At 44.7% G+C, this 15,373-nt stretch overlaps 1 protein-coding gene across 1 annotated transcript in view; it reads right to left on the reverse strand.

Moving 5' to 3' along the window:
* The window catches only part of MCC (MCC regulator of WNT signaling pathway), a 305,622-nt gene that overhangs the window by 119,446 nt on the left and 170,803 nt on the right, over positions 1-15,373 (reverse strand). Inside the window, exon 2 of the mRNA XM_068964248.1 lies at positions 4,915-5,028. Coding sequence (XP_068820349.1) covers positions 4,915-5,028 — 114 coding nt within the window. The remainder of the gene's footprint in view (positions 1-4,914; positions 5,029-15,373) is intronic.

The raw sequence follows: 15,373 nt of genomic DNA on the forward strand, positions 1-15,373 counted from the left end.
AAGTTTTTGCCAAAGTAAAAATTGAAAATTTCTGTCCCTGTGCCATCTTCTCTGAGAAAAGAACACTGCTGGCCTTGTCTCGGCTCTGGGCTGGGCTGCTCCTCTGACCTTGGGTGAGCAAGTTAACCTCTCTGGGTTGCCTGTCAAATGTGGAAGCAGACTACTTCAAGTACAAAGGGTCTTTCCTCATTACCTGAACAGTCTAAGATTATGAGACATGAGTTTTCAAAGCTTGCCATAGGTCATTCTAGACTGATGACCACCTGATTTTTAATCTCTCTGAATTCCCACACAAAAATAAAGAACTTTTACATCAAAGATAAATGCCTGGAGATATGGTATCCTCTGAACAATGAAACAGAAGCAGGTATGGGCAAACCAATAGCATCCACAAGACCTGAATGGTGTCTGTGTGGGCAGAAGCAAGAGAAGAAACAACACTGCTGGACTTGAGAATTGGAAACCGCCCCCCCTCCCAACAAATAACCAGTAAGTATGAGGGTGAAAGAAGGCAATGGCACCCCACTCCATTACTCTTGCCTGGAAAATCCTATGGATGGAGGAGCCTGGTAGGCTGCAGTCCATGGGGTTGCTAGGAGTCGGATATGACTGAGCGACTTCACTTTCACTTTTCACTTTCATGCATTGGAGAAGGAAATGACAACCCACTCCAGTGTTCTTGCCTGGAGAATCCTGGGGATGGGGGAGCCTGGTGGGCTGCCGTCTATGGGGTCGCATAGAGTTGGACACGACTGCAGTGACTTAGCAGCAGCACGAGGGTAAAAGAGGACAGTGAGAAAGGCGGCTTGAAACTCAGCATTAGAAAAACTAAGATCACGGAATATGGTCCCATCTCTTTACAGCAAACAGATGGGGAAAAAGTGGAAGCAGTGACAAAATTTTCTTGGGCTCCAAAATCACTGTGGGCAGTGGCTGCAGCCATGAAATTTACAGATGCTTGCTCCTTAGAAGAAAAGCTATGACAAACCTAGACAGCATATTAAAAAGCAGAGACATCACTTTGCTGACAAACGTCCATATAGTCAGAGCAATAGCTTTTCCAGTAGCCATATAGGGATGTGAGAGTTGGATCACAAACAAAGCTGAGCCCCAAAGAACTGTGGCATTTGAATTGTGGTGCTGGAGAAGACTCTTGAGAGTCCCTTGGACTTCAAGGGGATCAAATTAGTCAATGCTTTGGCCACCTCATGCGAAGAGTTGACTCACTGGAAAAGACTCTGATGCTGGGAGGGATTGGGGGCAGGAGGAGAAGGGGACGACAGAGGATGAGATGGCTGGATGGCATCACTAACTCGATGGACGTGAGTCTAAGTGAACTCTGAGAGTTGGTGATGGACGGGGAGGCCTGGCATGCTGCGATTCATGGGATTGCAAAGAGTTGGATACGACTGAGCGACTGAACTGAACTGAACTGAAAGTAAATCAACCTTGTATACTCAGTAAAGACTGATGCTGAAGCTGAAGCTCCAATACTTTGGCCATCTGATGTGAAGAGCCAACTCATTGGAAGAGACCCTGATGCTGGGAAAGATTGAAGGCAAAAGGAGAAGGAGGTGACAGAATGAGATGCTTGGATGGCATCACCGACTCAATGGACATGAATTTGAGCAAACTCCAGGAGATAATGGAAGACAGGGATGCATGGTGTGCTACAGTCCATTGTAAAGAGTTAGACATGACTTAGCAGCTCAACAACAACAGATACACCAGAAAGTGATGGGGGCCAAATGGGAGGGGTTTGCTGAGCCAAGAGGGAGTGAGCAAGAGGCCCACAGTAAGATCAGAAGGGCCGAAAGCACTATTCTCTATGAACTTTCCAGACTGGCCCCAGGACTCCCTACCAGGAGGAGAAACTGCTGGGAGTAGGATCAAAATTGAACAGGATGGCATGATAGAGAAAAAGGAAAGAACAGAACAAGAAAGAAGCAGGAGAGGGGATAGAGCTAGGCGGTACCAGGAAGCAGAATGACCTGTGAAGACGAGGAATCAACAGAAGACTAAGCCCTGCAAACTTAGAAAGGCCATTTTCAACTCTGCCTCTTAAAAGTTAACAAAAAGTTATTTTTCACATAAAAATGAAAAAAAGAACAGTACTGAGAGCAAATTCTACATCAAGTTATTAGAAAGAAGAAGGAGGAAAAAAAAAAGAGCAGAATAACTTCTCTATAAACCATGAAAGCATGCCACAAAATAGAGAACCTCTCCTGTCACAAAAAGTCTCAAACAATAGACTCAAAATTAGCCAAAAGACTTCAAAAAGATGAAACGACATAAAACACAGAAGAACGTAATTCAAAATTAGAAAAACTCAGAAAGAAATAAAGTACACACAAGAAATAAAATAAAAGTGCAGAAAAAAACACTAAGCCAGAAGGCAGACAGGAGGGAATAAATACAACATACAAGGCCTAAGGAAAACAGAAGCTGGAGAGAGAGATGCAGAGAATCTGAGACAGTGTCAGATACTGAAGACAGGTAAAGAAGATCTAAGATATAAATAGTAAACATCCTTGAAGAAAAAAAAAAAAGGCAAGGGAACAAAATATTCAATATTATAATTTTTTAAAAAGTCTCTGAAATTAAGGAAAGACTACAAAATATAAGCCGAAGAAAACACAGAAAATGTGAGAATACCAAACCAGAATGACTAAAAATAAGAGTTACTCTAGTAAAATTACTAGAAGGGAGGGAAGAAGGAAGGGAGGGAGGGAAGAAGGGAAATTAAAAGAAAGAGAGAGAAAGAAAGAGAAAGAAATGCTATGAATGTCTATAGTAAGTAAGTGTCTTGTGAGGGAAACAGAGGGGAAACTTTGAGAGCAACACTCTGTGTCAAAATAGAGCAAAGAAACATACTCAGGTAAAGAAAAGTTGAGTCAAAGGTTTTATATCCAGGAGGAATGCCTTTCAATAATAAAGGGCAGAGATAAATCATTATTAAAAAGCAAGAAGCTGGTGAAGATTATTCCTGTGAGTCCTCCCTGAGGAACTCTACTAGAAAGCAAGTTTCAGGCATTAAACAAACAGAAACATGTTGACATTAAGACCATTGTAAACATTAAATATCTAATTTGCTTGTAGAAGACTAAATGAGGACTAAGAGGAGAAAACGTGAAGGGTGTAACCAGCACATGGTCAGAAGGTGTGGATATAGGACAACTGCAGAAAACCGTGGGAATGATGGAAGCATAATGCAAAAAGCTTCTCAGTAACTATATTTGTTATGGTAATATGATTATTATTATTTTGAGACAATTGTATATAATACAGAATAAAGTAAACCAGTAATTATGGAATATTCTTCTCCAATCATCCTCTGTAAACCTAAAAACTAAGATTATTTTTTGTTGATGTATTTTTTGGCTGCACCATACAGCACATGGGATCTTAGATCCCCAACCACCATGCCCCCTACAGTGCGAGCACAGAGTCTTAACCACTGGACCACCAGGGAAGTCTCTCGAACTAACATTTTGAGTGTGAAAGAAAGGAGATACAAATAAAGTACGGAATCCACGTAGAAGAACCCTGTAGTTTGAAATTAAATTGGAGAGATTAATATGAGCACCTAAGGTATTTTATCTTAAAATTTATAAATACTTACATATATAGATAAATAAATAAATAAATAATTCCCTGGCCATGTTTATAAAAGAAGCCTAAAAACAATGACCAGCCTGGAAGCAGTAAGCACTCTTAGCACCCAGACTGCAGTCTTGAAATACCTTTTTCCACAAAGAAAAACCAGGTCTATTTGCAGAATGCTTAATTCCAGGTTTGGGGGGGAAAATGTACGAGATAATCCTGGAATCATTACTAGGCTAGTGTCAAAAGATTTAGGAGCCATGTGAAGAGGTTCTTACTGGCCAAGGAGTAAACTTTGAGTTTCTAAGAGGAAAACAATTACAAAGGACTGACCCAAATATGCTTAAACCCCTAAGTTCATATTTTTTAAAAAATAACTGGGTACTTTCAGAAGATCATAGGTTATCAATTCATTATCTTGAAAAATATTAAATAAAAAGAATGAAGGATTGATTCTACTTTTCCTTTATGAACTACACCACTGTTTGAATAAATCATACATGATGGGAAATATCTCTATAAAAATATTCCAATTAATAACTGATAAAGAAATGGCAGAAATAAAATACTATGATTTTGTGAAGTCTTGATGCACCGGTGAACTTCGGCACTGAGTGTCAATATAGCTGCTAACATCTCTAAAGGCAAAACAACCAGATATTGGGTTGGCCAGAAAGTTTGTTTGGGGTTTTCCCTAAGGTGGAAAAACCTGAGTGGACTTTTTGGCCGACCTATTACGACGTGACTCCCAGCGGAAAAACAAACGCCTTTTACAGTCTCGCCAAAGGGACTAACCGTGAATCTGACTGAATCTCTGGGATGCAGGGCCATTTTGCAGGAAATAAAGAGAGAGGAACATAGCGAACTGCACCATGGGTGGGCAATCAGCAATATCTAGACTGTGGGAAACTCCATAGGTCAGACACTTTTAGCAGATTAAGTGTAAAGCCAATAAAGAATGGAGGGAAAACCTGTGGACTGAGAGATTCAGAGTAAACACGTAGTTTTCAAATGGGCCAGACAAAACTGGACTGTCTAGGGACATACAAACTCCTGCAGCAGACTGTAAAGAAGCAGGATACGCGACTGTAAACGCCATGGTAGTGGTCACCTTGGGAGCAGGGGAAGCGGGTTGGGATGAGGCAGAAGGACGGACTCCTGGGGTGACCAGTAGGTTTTAATTCTTTATCTGGACAGTGGTTATGAGGATGTTCAATCATTAAGCAATATTTGTATTGTGGGGATTTCTATATCTGTTTTATCTTAAACAATTAAAAAAAAATACAAAGTGACCCTTTTCAGATCCCTCACCTGTGCCTTGGCCAACTTCTTTTCCAGAAGGTCCCGTTCCCGCTCCGTTTGCTGCAGACGTTTATTAAGCTCCACTATGTCTCCCTTGAGTGACGCCAGGGCTGCCAAGTGGAGCTGCAGGGACAGGAGAAAAGGAGCGCAAGGTTAGACCCTTCGGCAGAAACTCACTTCCGTCCCTTCATTCCCTGTAATTAGTGTGATCACAAAGGAAAGGTGTCATCTGCCGCCAGACACCTTGGGTGATATTAATCTCAGGGGACAATGGACAGAAACCAGGAGTCTTCCCACCAGGCTGGGTTATCTGGTCACCCTGAATGTACCAGCTGCTGCTAAGTCACTTCAGTCATGTCCGACTCTGTGTGACCCCACAGATGGAAGCCCACCAGGCTCCCCCATCCCTGGGATTCTCCAGGCAAGAACACTGAGGACCCTATTAAGTGTGGGCGGTAGGACCTAATTTGGGGTGGTCTAATTAAACAGGGAGCAAAGCTGCCTGTCCTATGGGCTTTCCCTGAATTACTCAGCAAGGATAAGATTAAGCGCTGGTGTGGACTCCTTGATTTCAAGAAGCAAGGCAAAGGCAGGATCAAATTAACTTTTACCTTTGGGAAAATATGCTAGTTGAATGGAGCAATTCAATTTTTTCAAATTCAATCACTGATATTGCCATGTATCCAGACAGCCCAAGGGGCTGAGCAGTTAGAAAAAAATGCGAGAGTTCATTGTTTCCGGGGCTCTCCACCTCAGGTTGACCCATTAACTTTCTGGCCAGCTCCTCCTTCCTCATTGACCCCCAGACAGTCTAGAAGACTAGATGATGCTTCTGGCCTCTCAGAGCATAACCAGAGCTCTGATAAATCATGTTATGGCGAGAGAAGCTGAGAATTCCTTGCTGTACCTTTCTTCCCCAGCCAACCCTCTCAGAATAAGCAGAGTGAGAAAGAACGTTCCTCAGCAGATGAGCGAGCGCACCATGCACTTCCAGGATCTCAATCTGCTCAGCTTTCAGGTTCTGCTCATTGAGCTTGGGAGGCACACATGCTCACCACACACGTACCCGCTGTGCTATGCAGGCGGATGGCTGGGCTCATCTCTAACATCTGCTCAACCATGCTCCCGAGCAACACCTTCCCACCTTCTCTGCCCCGAGTCACTACTCTGTCTTCACTGTTGATCCTGGGTGGAGCTCAATCGATGGGTAAGTGAGGACAATCAGAGCAAACACTCCCTCTTTATAGGAATTTTGTAGCTTCTGCCAGGAGGCTCTAGAGTACAGAGTGAATAGATACATGTGACCTTACAAGATGGACACTGCAGTGGTATACAACTCCACTTCAAAGACCTTAACTTCAGGTTTAGAAAGAGGCTTTTTTTCTGCAGCCTGTCTCTCTACACTATGTGGCGGCTTGGGAGGCTTGGGGGAGACTGCATAGCTGAGAAGATGTAGGGCAGAGCTAGGGTTTCATAGTAGTCGTTTGTGAGACAGCCACAACAGTGAGTGCAACTTTACTTAATTGCATGGGGGCTGCAAACCAACAGATCAGTAACAGAGTTGAAATCAAGAATCCTTGAAATTTAAAAAAGGAAATGTCAGGCCATCTGGTGGTTATTTGTCTTCTCATGCAGGGCTAAGGCTGCTCAGAAAAGGTCACTTTAGGTTTCAGATACAAGGTTTGTGTGATGAATTCTCAGCACAGATACCACGGTGTTCCCATTGTACAATTTTTGGGAGGCAGCTTGGCTCCCAGTGTGGGGAGAGGGAAGCAAATTCACTCCCTTACATAGCTGGGTTCCCCCTTCTGCCTTTGAACTGTCAACCTGAGAATGTTCCTTCTGCGACAGACACTGTTCTGTTACGCAACTATGTCCTGTCTTGGGAGAAGACTCACCTCCTCACCTTTGACAAGAAGGATGAAATACATGAAGAGCTCATGTGTTCTTTAAGAAATAAGGGAGTGGAAACAAGAATCCCAACTATGTGAGCCTAGACAGACCTCCTCTCTTGTCTATCTCCCCTCTTACTTCTGGGCCAAAGGGCTGCACACAGGAATTGTGGGGGAGATTCAGGGGGGAAAGCTGACAGAGAAGACTGTATAGTCCACAGAGACCTTATGAACGGGGTCCAGATGGGGAGACCAAGAGGTGTTACCTCCACCACAGTACAGGGGCAGAGGAGTTTCAGTGGGACGTGGCTGAGGAGGAGAATCATGGACTTAGAGACAATAACACCAGCTCTCCAAATGGCCAGAGGATCCGTCAGATGTGCTTGTGGGGACAGTCTCTTCGCTTCCTTGGTTGCAAAATGCCTATCCATGAAGAGAGACTAGATCAGTGGTTCTTAACTTGAAGATTCCTTAAGAATCTCATGAATGGGATAGGACTTTCTTCTAGAGGGAAGTACAAACTTGGTGTTTATGCAGTGTTCCCCTCATTAACATGATGAGGCACTCCGAAGCCCATTGATGAACTCCAAACTAAGAGCCACCTGGACTAGATGCCAGATCTGTGATCCCACCTGTTTTGCAGACAGTGACATGTGTCATGGCCGCAGACGTCTGGGTGGGGCAGGTCCTTGGCACAAGACATCTCCCACATCTGTAGGTGAGGATCTGAAACCCAGAGACCGACTTGCTGACCTCAAGTCTCATGCAGAGCTTAGCATGAGAACTGAGGCCACGGGTACCCTTTCCTCACTTCACAGTGTTGTACGTGACAGTAATGTTCAGTTTAACTTGAATTAATAGTTTACTTAAAATATTTCTTCTCAGTGTTACGTGGCAGCCTGAATGGGAAGGGAGTTTGCAGGGGAATAGACAGTTGTCTATCTATGGCTGAGTCCCTTTGCCTGAAACTATCACTGCTGCTGCTGCTGCTAAGTCGCTTCAGTCACGTCTGACTCTGTGCAACCCCATAGACGGCCGCCCACCAGGTTCCTCTGTCCACAGGATTCTCCAGGCAATAACACTGGAGTGGGTTGCCATTTCCTTCTCTGAAACTATCACACTACTGTTAATTGGCTATGCCCCAATACAAAACTGAAGGAAATGGCAACCAGCAATTTTCTCTCCCTGTCCACCAGCAATTCTGAAAGAAGGCAAAACTTAAACCAGGTAGAACAGACACACATGGCTTACTGTCACTGACGTGTGTTTAGCAGAAGCTAACTACAAAGGCTGGGAGGTGCAGTGGGGAAAAAAGTTTGCCTACAAGTTGCAAGAAGAGTTGCTAAGGATCAGGCTGACCGACCCCTCTCTCACCCCCATGACTGAGTATGGGCCAAGTTCCGTTCCCAGCATCAGAGAGCAAGAAAATATATGATGTTTGGAGTCTGTTCTAGTCTCTTCCCCAACACACCTTTTTCTTAATGTTCAGGAACAAGATCCTGCTTTTTGATTGGTCACACTCCTGACCAGTTAAAATATCCCAGTTCTTAGGCTCCTTTGCAGTTGGAGCTAGGTGGAGCCATGGGACAAAGTGCTAGCTAAGGAGACAGAAGCCGAGGTATACGGGAGTTCTCAGAAAATCTTTTTTGGGGAGGTCATGTTTTTCTCTTCTTCCAGCTTTGCTGCTTGGTATATTAACATGATGGATGGAGCTCCAGCAGCCATCTTGTTTCAGAAAGAGGAGGTCCATACTCCAGGCACTGGAAGGTGCCTAGACAACTGTGTGGACCCTACCAGCTCTGAATTGCCTAACTCCAGACTTCATAACACAATAGCAAGAACAGAACCTCTGCTGTGTAGACCACTACTATGTGGAGATATCCTTGCAAATGAAGTGGATTAATTTACAAAGAACCAGATAAACTTGGGTTCACATCTCATTTGTTACTTGTTGGATTGTCTTTGAATAGCTGATTTCATCAGTTTGTGATGGGGCTGTCAAACAGGCAAAGAAGATGCCATCCATAAAATGACCAGCATAGTGTGTGAAGCCAAGTGACCAGCAGTGTCTGGAACCAAGAAAGCACTCGACGAACATGCACTTCCTCTTTCCCTGCCACCATCTAAGTCACCACGTTTCAAGTCAACAATCTTCTCAGACTGAGCTTCACTCTAGGTAGTGAGAGGTACATTCAGACGAGGAAGTAACACAGTCCTGTCTTGGAGGCACACTTCCCAGTGGTTAACAGCACAGGAACGAGAGGCCGCAGCTGGTTTGTGGATTCTGCTGAAATCCCAAGGCTTAAAGAGCTGACTCTCAAGCCTCCTAATTCTCTGTGAAAATTTAACCCAAGGCCTCTCAGTAGTATTGCAATGGGATCATGACACTTCCTTATACAATTTTGGGTCTAGCACGTGAAGGATATAAATCCACACATACTTCATATTTCTGGAGATAAAAGATTCTGATTCCCTAAGGTGTTTTGAGCCCAGCTTCACATTCATTTTACAGTGTGTATCCAAACGAAAGTAAACCACCTGGAAATCTGGCTTCAAGACAACTGTCAAAATGGTTGTTATTTTTGGATGAAACATTACTTGACTAATACTTCACAGTTCAGCTGGTGGTAAAGACAAGCTTGCGTAGCCTCTGACAGATAAGGTGTCCAGCTGCCGGGGGCTGAGTGGGGAGTGCTCAGCGCCTTGGTGACAGCCTCTTCTACTGCTGTTCCTGGGCTCTGTGGATAGATGTGCTTCCTGTTAGCTATTAGCCAAGAAACAAAGGGCTTCCCACTTCCTAAAACGCCCTTTTAAGCCAGCAACACAGTGACTCTAATGAGCCCCCAGGAGCCTCGCTGTGTATTTATGGTTATACGGTGCTTCTTCATCTTGCTACTGCTGGCTGTAAAAACAACGGAACACATGCTGGCTCTTTCCTGATCACTTGGCACCCTCCTATGCATTACACCCCCGGGTCTCCATCACATCCCACCTCTGGCCTACTAGGAGGCTATGATTCCCTGTGTGCTAGGAACAAGTATTTTCCCCAAGGACCACAGTGGGTGAAAGGGTCCCAGAATGGGGATTGAGGCTGTCAAACTCCAGGTCAACATTTTATCCATTTTTCTGGGACTTGGGTCTGCTCTTTTACGACACTGCCGTCAAAGGGACCAAAGGCTTCCACAGTTTCACCTGAAACGGAGGAATGAGTTCATCCCCCAGTTTCCATCCAAAGACCTCAGAGCACTGACGGTGAGATGGCTGGGCTGGCCTTCCCCCACCGCGCGGGCAGTCAGCTCACTCAGAGCAAACTGCGCTTCTTCTCTCTCCCGTACCTGGTCTGCCGACATGACACGCTCCTGTAAGCCATTCACTGCCGGGGAATCGATTTCCTTCCCACCAGTGATGATGCGAACATCCACCCTGGCCTTCTAACTGGACCAGATGTGCTCCAGCTACAAGGCATTTACAATTTTTGTTCATGTGCGAATGAAGACAATGGGTAGTACCAATCTCTTTGACTTAGTGAACTGTTCTCTTCCTTAAAGGGGAAGAAGTAAGGGCAACTGACCTTTACTGAACACACATTCTTTTTTAAAAGAAACAGACTTAAAAAAATTTATTTAAAACTAACAATAGTTAACCCGCTATATGCTGAACACATTTTTTTTTTGCTTTTGTGTAATAAAGTTTTATTAAAGTATAAAGGAGATAGAGAAAGCTTCTGACATAGGCATCAGAAAGGGGCAGAAAGAGTATCTTTTGCTAGTGTTAGCAATGGAGTTATATACTCTCCAGTGAATCCAAAGAATGTCTGGAGGTTATAAAGACCTCACCAGACCTGAGGAGGAGATGGCTGGATGGCGTCACTGACTCAATGGACATGAGTCTGAGTGAACTCCGGGAGTTGGTGATGGACAGGGAGGCCTGGCGTGCTGCAATTCATGGGGTCACAAAGAGTCAGACACGACTGAGCGACTGAACTGAACTGAACACCAGACCTACTTCTATAATTTACATTTTAAGATGACAGAATTAGCCAGAAGGTTTAATCCAGAGACTATCCTCAGGCAGGATACATTACTGTTGTATAATCCTTGTAAAGACCAGAAAGTGAAAGTGAAGTCGCTCAGTCGCTCAGTCGTGTCTGACGCTTTGCAACCCCGTGGACTGTAGCCTACCAGGCTCCTCCCTCCATGGGATTTTCCAGGCAAGAATACTGGAGTGGGTTGCCATTTCCTTCTCCAGAGGATCTTCCCAACCCAGGGATCGAACCTCAGGTCTCCTGCATTCCAGGCAGACGCTTTAACCTCTGAGCCACCAGGGAAGCCTGTAAAGACCAGACCTACTCCCATAATTTACATTTTAAGATAACAGAATTAGCCAGAAGGTTTAGTCCACACACTGTCCTCAGGTAGGATATATTACTGTTATATAATCCTAAGGAATGTAGAGGGGAAAAAGGTTTGTCCTTTTTTCTTCCTTGAGAATTCCAGACTCCTCTCTCCTTGGGGACCCCTAAATTTATCAACCTGCCTAGGAAATGACTAACTCATTCCCCCCTTTCTTTTAGGAGAATTATGTTGCCAAGGGAAAGGGGTATCGTTTTCATTCCATAACTACTTCCTGCTGCTTAAGGGTGTAGTCCCTAAATTGTTGAGGCAACATATTCTCCTAACCCTCATGTTGAGGGTCTCTGATCCAGGGGCCCCAAGTAATAGTTGGAGGAGGCTGTGGCACTCATAGGAGCTTGGACAACTATTTGTAACTTAAAAGCTTTCAGATGGTTCAGTTCAGTTCAGTTCAGTCGCTCAGTCGTGTCTGACTCTTTGCGACCCCATGAATCGCAGCACTCCAGGCCTCTCTGTCCATCACCAACTCCCGGAGTTCACTCAGACTCACGTCCATCGAGTCCGTGATGCCATCCAGCCATCTCATCCTCTGTCGTCCCCTTCTCCTCCTGCCCCTAATCCCTCCCAACATCAGAGTCTTTTCCAATGAGTCAACTCTTTGCATGAGGTGGCCAAAGTACTGGAGTTTCAGTTTTAGCATCATTCCTTCCAAAGAAATCCCAGGGGTGATCTCCTTCAGAATGGACTGGTTGGACCTCCTTGCAGGCCAAGGGACTCTCAAGAGTCTTCTCCAACACCACAGTTAGATGGTTAGAAAACCCCATTATACAGTTACACATATAAGGCAAAATAGTCACTAAACCAAGTTAAAATCAAAATGAAAAGTCACATTATGCCCATAGTTACATCAGTCCATCTTAAGGTTGTTAGACGTCATCAGTTTAAGAAGAGGCATCACATGTGATTGTTGTTTAAGGTATCTGCAGGCTTGGAGAATGTCTTTTCCTTGAAGTGGAGATGTCCACCAAGGGAAGCCTTCCACTGACGAAAGGGGAGCACTCCACGGACCCAGTAGTAGTAGTAGTAGTTAGTTGTGGAATTCAGTGTAGGAGTGAGCCCAGGACAGGAGGGCATTGTCTTGAGGATCAAACAGCAGACTCAGGGTTTTTGGAGTCAGCAGACGTAGGCTCACACAGATTATCAGGCCCATCTTTTGGCTCGTCCAGACAGTCCCCTTATGGAAGTGGATCGGGAAGAAAGTGGGCCAGGGGCTTCAGTAAGCATGGAGTGAGTTGCCCTAGTATCTAAAAGGAAATCAACAGATTGGCCCCCCACAGTTATTGATACCCGGGGTTCCTCAGGTGAAATTAGGACAGGAGCTTGTGTGGGGTCCCCCAGGCACCTTAAGTCCTGATTGTCTTGAGAGTCCGACCCCTGAAATCTACACCTCTGGGGGCAGTCTCTCCTCCAGTGCGGTCCTTTGCAGACAGGACATGGAGCCGGGGGTGGCTTAGATGCCTGAGGGCAATTCCACTTGAGATGCCCCTCCTTTCCACAGTAATAGCAAGCCCATCCCTTTTCACCTGGGTCCCCATGGGCATTTTTCTCAGGCTGTTTAAGAATGGTTCTCATAGCCATTGCGAGGGCTTCTGCTTGTTCTTTTGTCTTTTTCTGCCTTTCTTTCTTTTCCTCATATTCCCTACCATAATAGACTGCCTGAGCCAGTTGTAACAGAGACTCTAAAGACTGATTTGGTCCATACACCATTTTAATAGCTTACGGCAGATATCCGGAGCCGACTGAGTGAGAAATCTATCCTTTAAGATCACTTTTCCCTCTTCACTTTCAGGATCAATCTCAGTGAATCTGCAAAGGGCTTATCTCAGTCTATCTAGGAATTTACCAGGAGCTTCCTTCTCCTCCAGTTCTATGTTTTCCAATTTGCCATAGTTCAAAGGCTTAGCACATGCCTGCCTGAGTCCTTCAAGAATACATCTGACATGGAAGCAACCTAGATGTCCATCAACAGATGAATGGACAAGAAGGCTGTGGTACATATACACAATGGAGTATTACTCAGCCATTAAAAAGAATACATTTGAATCAGTTCTAATGAGGTGGATGAAACTGAAGCCTATCATACAGAGTGAAGTAAGCCAGAAAGAAAAACACCAATACAGTATACTAGCACATATATATGGAATTTAGAAAGATGGTAATGATAACCCTGTATGCAAGACAGCAAAAGAGACACAGATGTATAGAACAGTCTTTTGGACTCTGTGGGACAGGGTGAGGGTTGGATGATTTTGGAGAATGGCATTGAAACATGTATATTATCATATGTGAAATGAATTGCCAGTCCAGGTTTGATGCATTAGACAGGATACTTGTGGCTGGTGCATTGGGATGACCCAGAGGCATGGTATGGGGAGGGAGGTGGGGGGGGGGGGTTCAGGATGGGAAAAAAAAAAAAAAAGAATACACCTGACAAAATGACTCTGATCCCATCTTGCTTTAGCTGTGTTGCAGTCCCAGTCTGGTTCTGTAGTCAGGACCACCTGATTTCCAGTGGGGAGGGCGGTTATCTCATCCTCCCTCTTCCCTATTGATTCATTACCAAACCATTTATCTCCATAAGCAACTGCTTTTTCCAAAACCCGAGTTTTTGAGTTGGGAGTCAGCATTTGTCCCAAGATATACATCACATCCTTCCAAGTAAGGTCTTAAAGCAGAGTAACACCTTTAAAAGCACTAATATATTTTTCTGGGTCCTCTAAATAGTCTCCCAGATCCTCCTTGATTCTTTGTATTTCTTGATAAGAAAAAGGTTTATTAGCTCTCATAGACTGATTATTTCTCCCGGTGGGTGCTTCATGAAGAGGCAACAGCTTGTGTGGCTGTTCCTTAGTCTCTCTGGCTGCTCTGCACATATGATCCCAGGGATAGACTGGAGAAACCTGCTTTGTCTCCTGTCCTCCATCTCATCTAGCAAAGTAGGAGGACAGGAGGGAGCTGAAGGGGTCACACCCAAATCTATACCCTTAGGACATAAGTCTGGCATATTTGGCAGAGAGAAAAAGGGCAACACATATACTACTTCTACCCATTTCCCTTGTTTTCTACAGAATTGGTCTAATTGTAAAACAGTATTATACTTAAGAGACCCTCCAACCGGCCACCGTTCACCGTCCTCCAGTGGATACCGTGGCCACGCAGTATCGCATAGGAAGACCAGGTGTGTCTTCTTTAAACCCTGGGGATCAAATCTATCCCAGTTTTTCAGGATACAGTTCAAAGGAGTGAGGCTGGAATTGTTAACTTCCATCTGTAAGAGAGAAAAAAAGCGACAAGTGCCATCTTTCTATCGGAGGCATCCCTCCCTGCTCTAGATGGGGGTGTAGACAGACTTTACACCAAAGCTTCCCTTCTCTGGTCAGACTCAGTCTGTCCCTTACCGATGCAGGTGACCTACTCGTCCCTCCCGGTTCTACCAATGAGACGGGGTGGAGACGCACCAGGGGTAGACCTGACGGCATCCCTGACTGACGTCCAGCTCCTCAACATTAAAACCTTGCTTGCCTCTGATGCCACCTGGGGTGCAATCAGAGTACCTTCCGGAATGCCTCCCAGGCTAAGCCACTGGGGGAAACATTTGTCACCTGAGTGCCTGTGCATGACCCTGAGTATATTCCTGACCACAGTAAGACTGATACGAATATAAAACTGAGATGTTTCTTCACCACACCAGTATAAGAGCCTCCTCTGGTCCACTAAGAGCCAGTGTTACAAAGGAAAAAAACAAAAAACAAAAAACAAAAAACCCATTGTAGTTCCAGTCTGAGTAACCTTTAACCTCAGAGATGCTTTTGTAGCTAAAGCTCCATCTAACTTCCGAACTTTCGATTTCTAGCAAGGCTAGTTGCTTCCTGACAACCAATCCAAGTTTGGGACCTAAGTCACAGGACACAGTAACAGCATAGATCACAAGTCTCTTGAAAGTCTTTGATCCGATAGATTAGGTTAGTACTTCTAATTTCCAAGGAGTTATGAAATGGTCAAAGAGACCGAAAAGTTTGACCGAGAAAGGAGAGTTTGGTCCACATGCTTTGCCCATTTCTGCTCAGGCCAAAGGAGACATTGGGTGCCTTTTGGCATTGGCAGGTCGGTATAAACCCCTGACAGGTTTCTGCTGTAAGCCGTATGAGGTCACCGTGGAACCGC

This window comes from Capricornis sumatraensis, chromosome 2 (genome assembly GCF_032405125.1).
Source record: "Capricornis sumatraensis isolate serow.1 chromosome 2, serow.2, whole genome shotgun sequence".
NCBI classification, from domain to species: domain Eukaryota; kingdom Metazoa; phylum Chordata; class Mammalia; order Artiodactyla; family Bovidae; genus Capricornis; species Capricornis sumatraensis.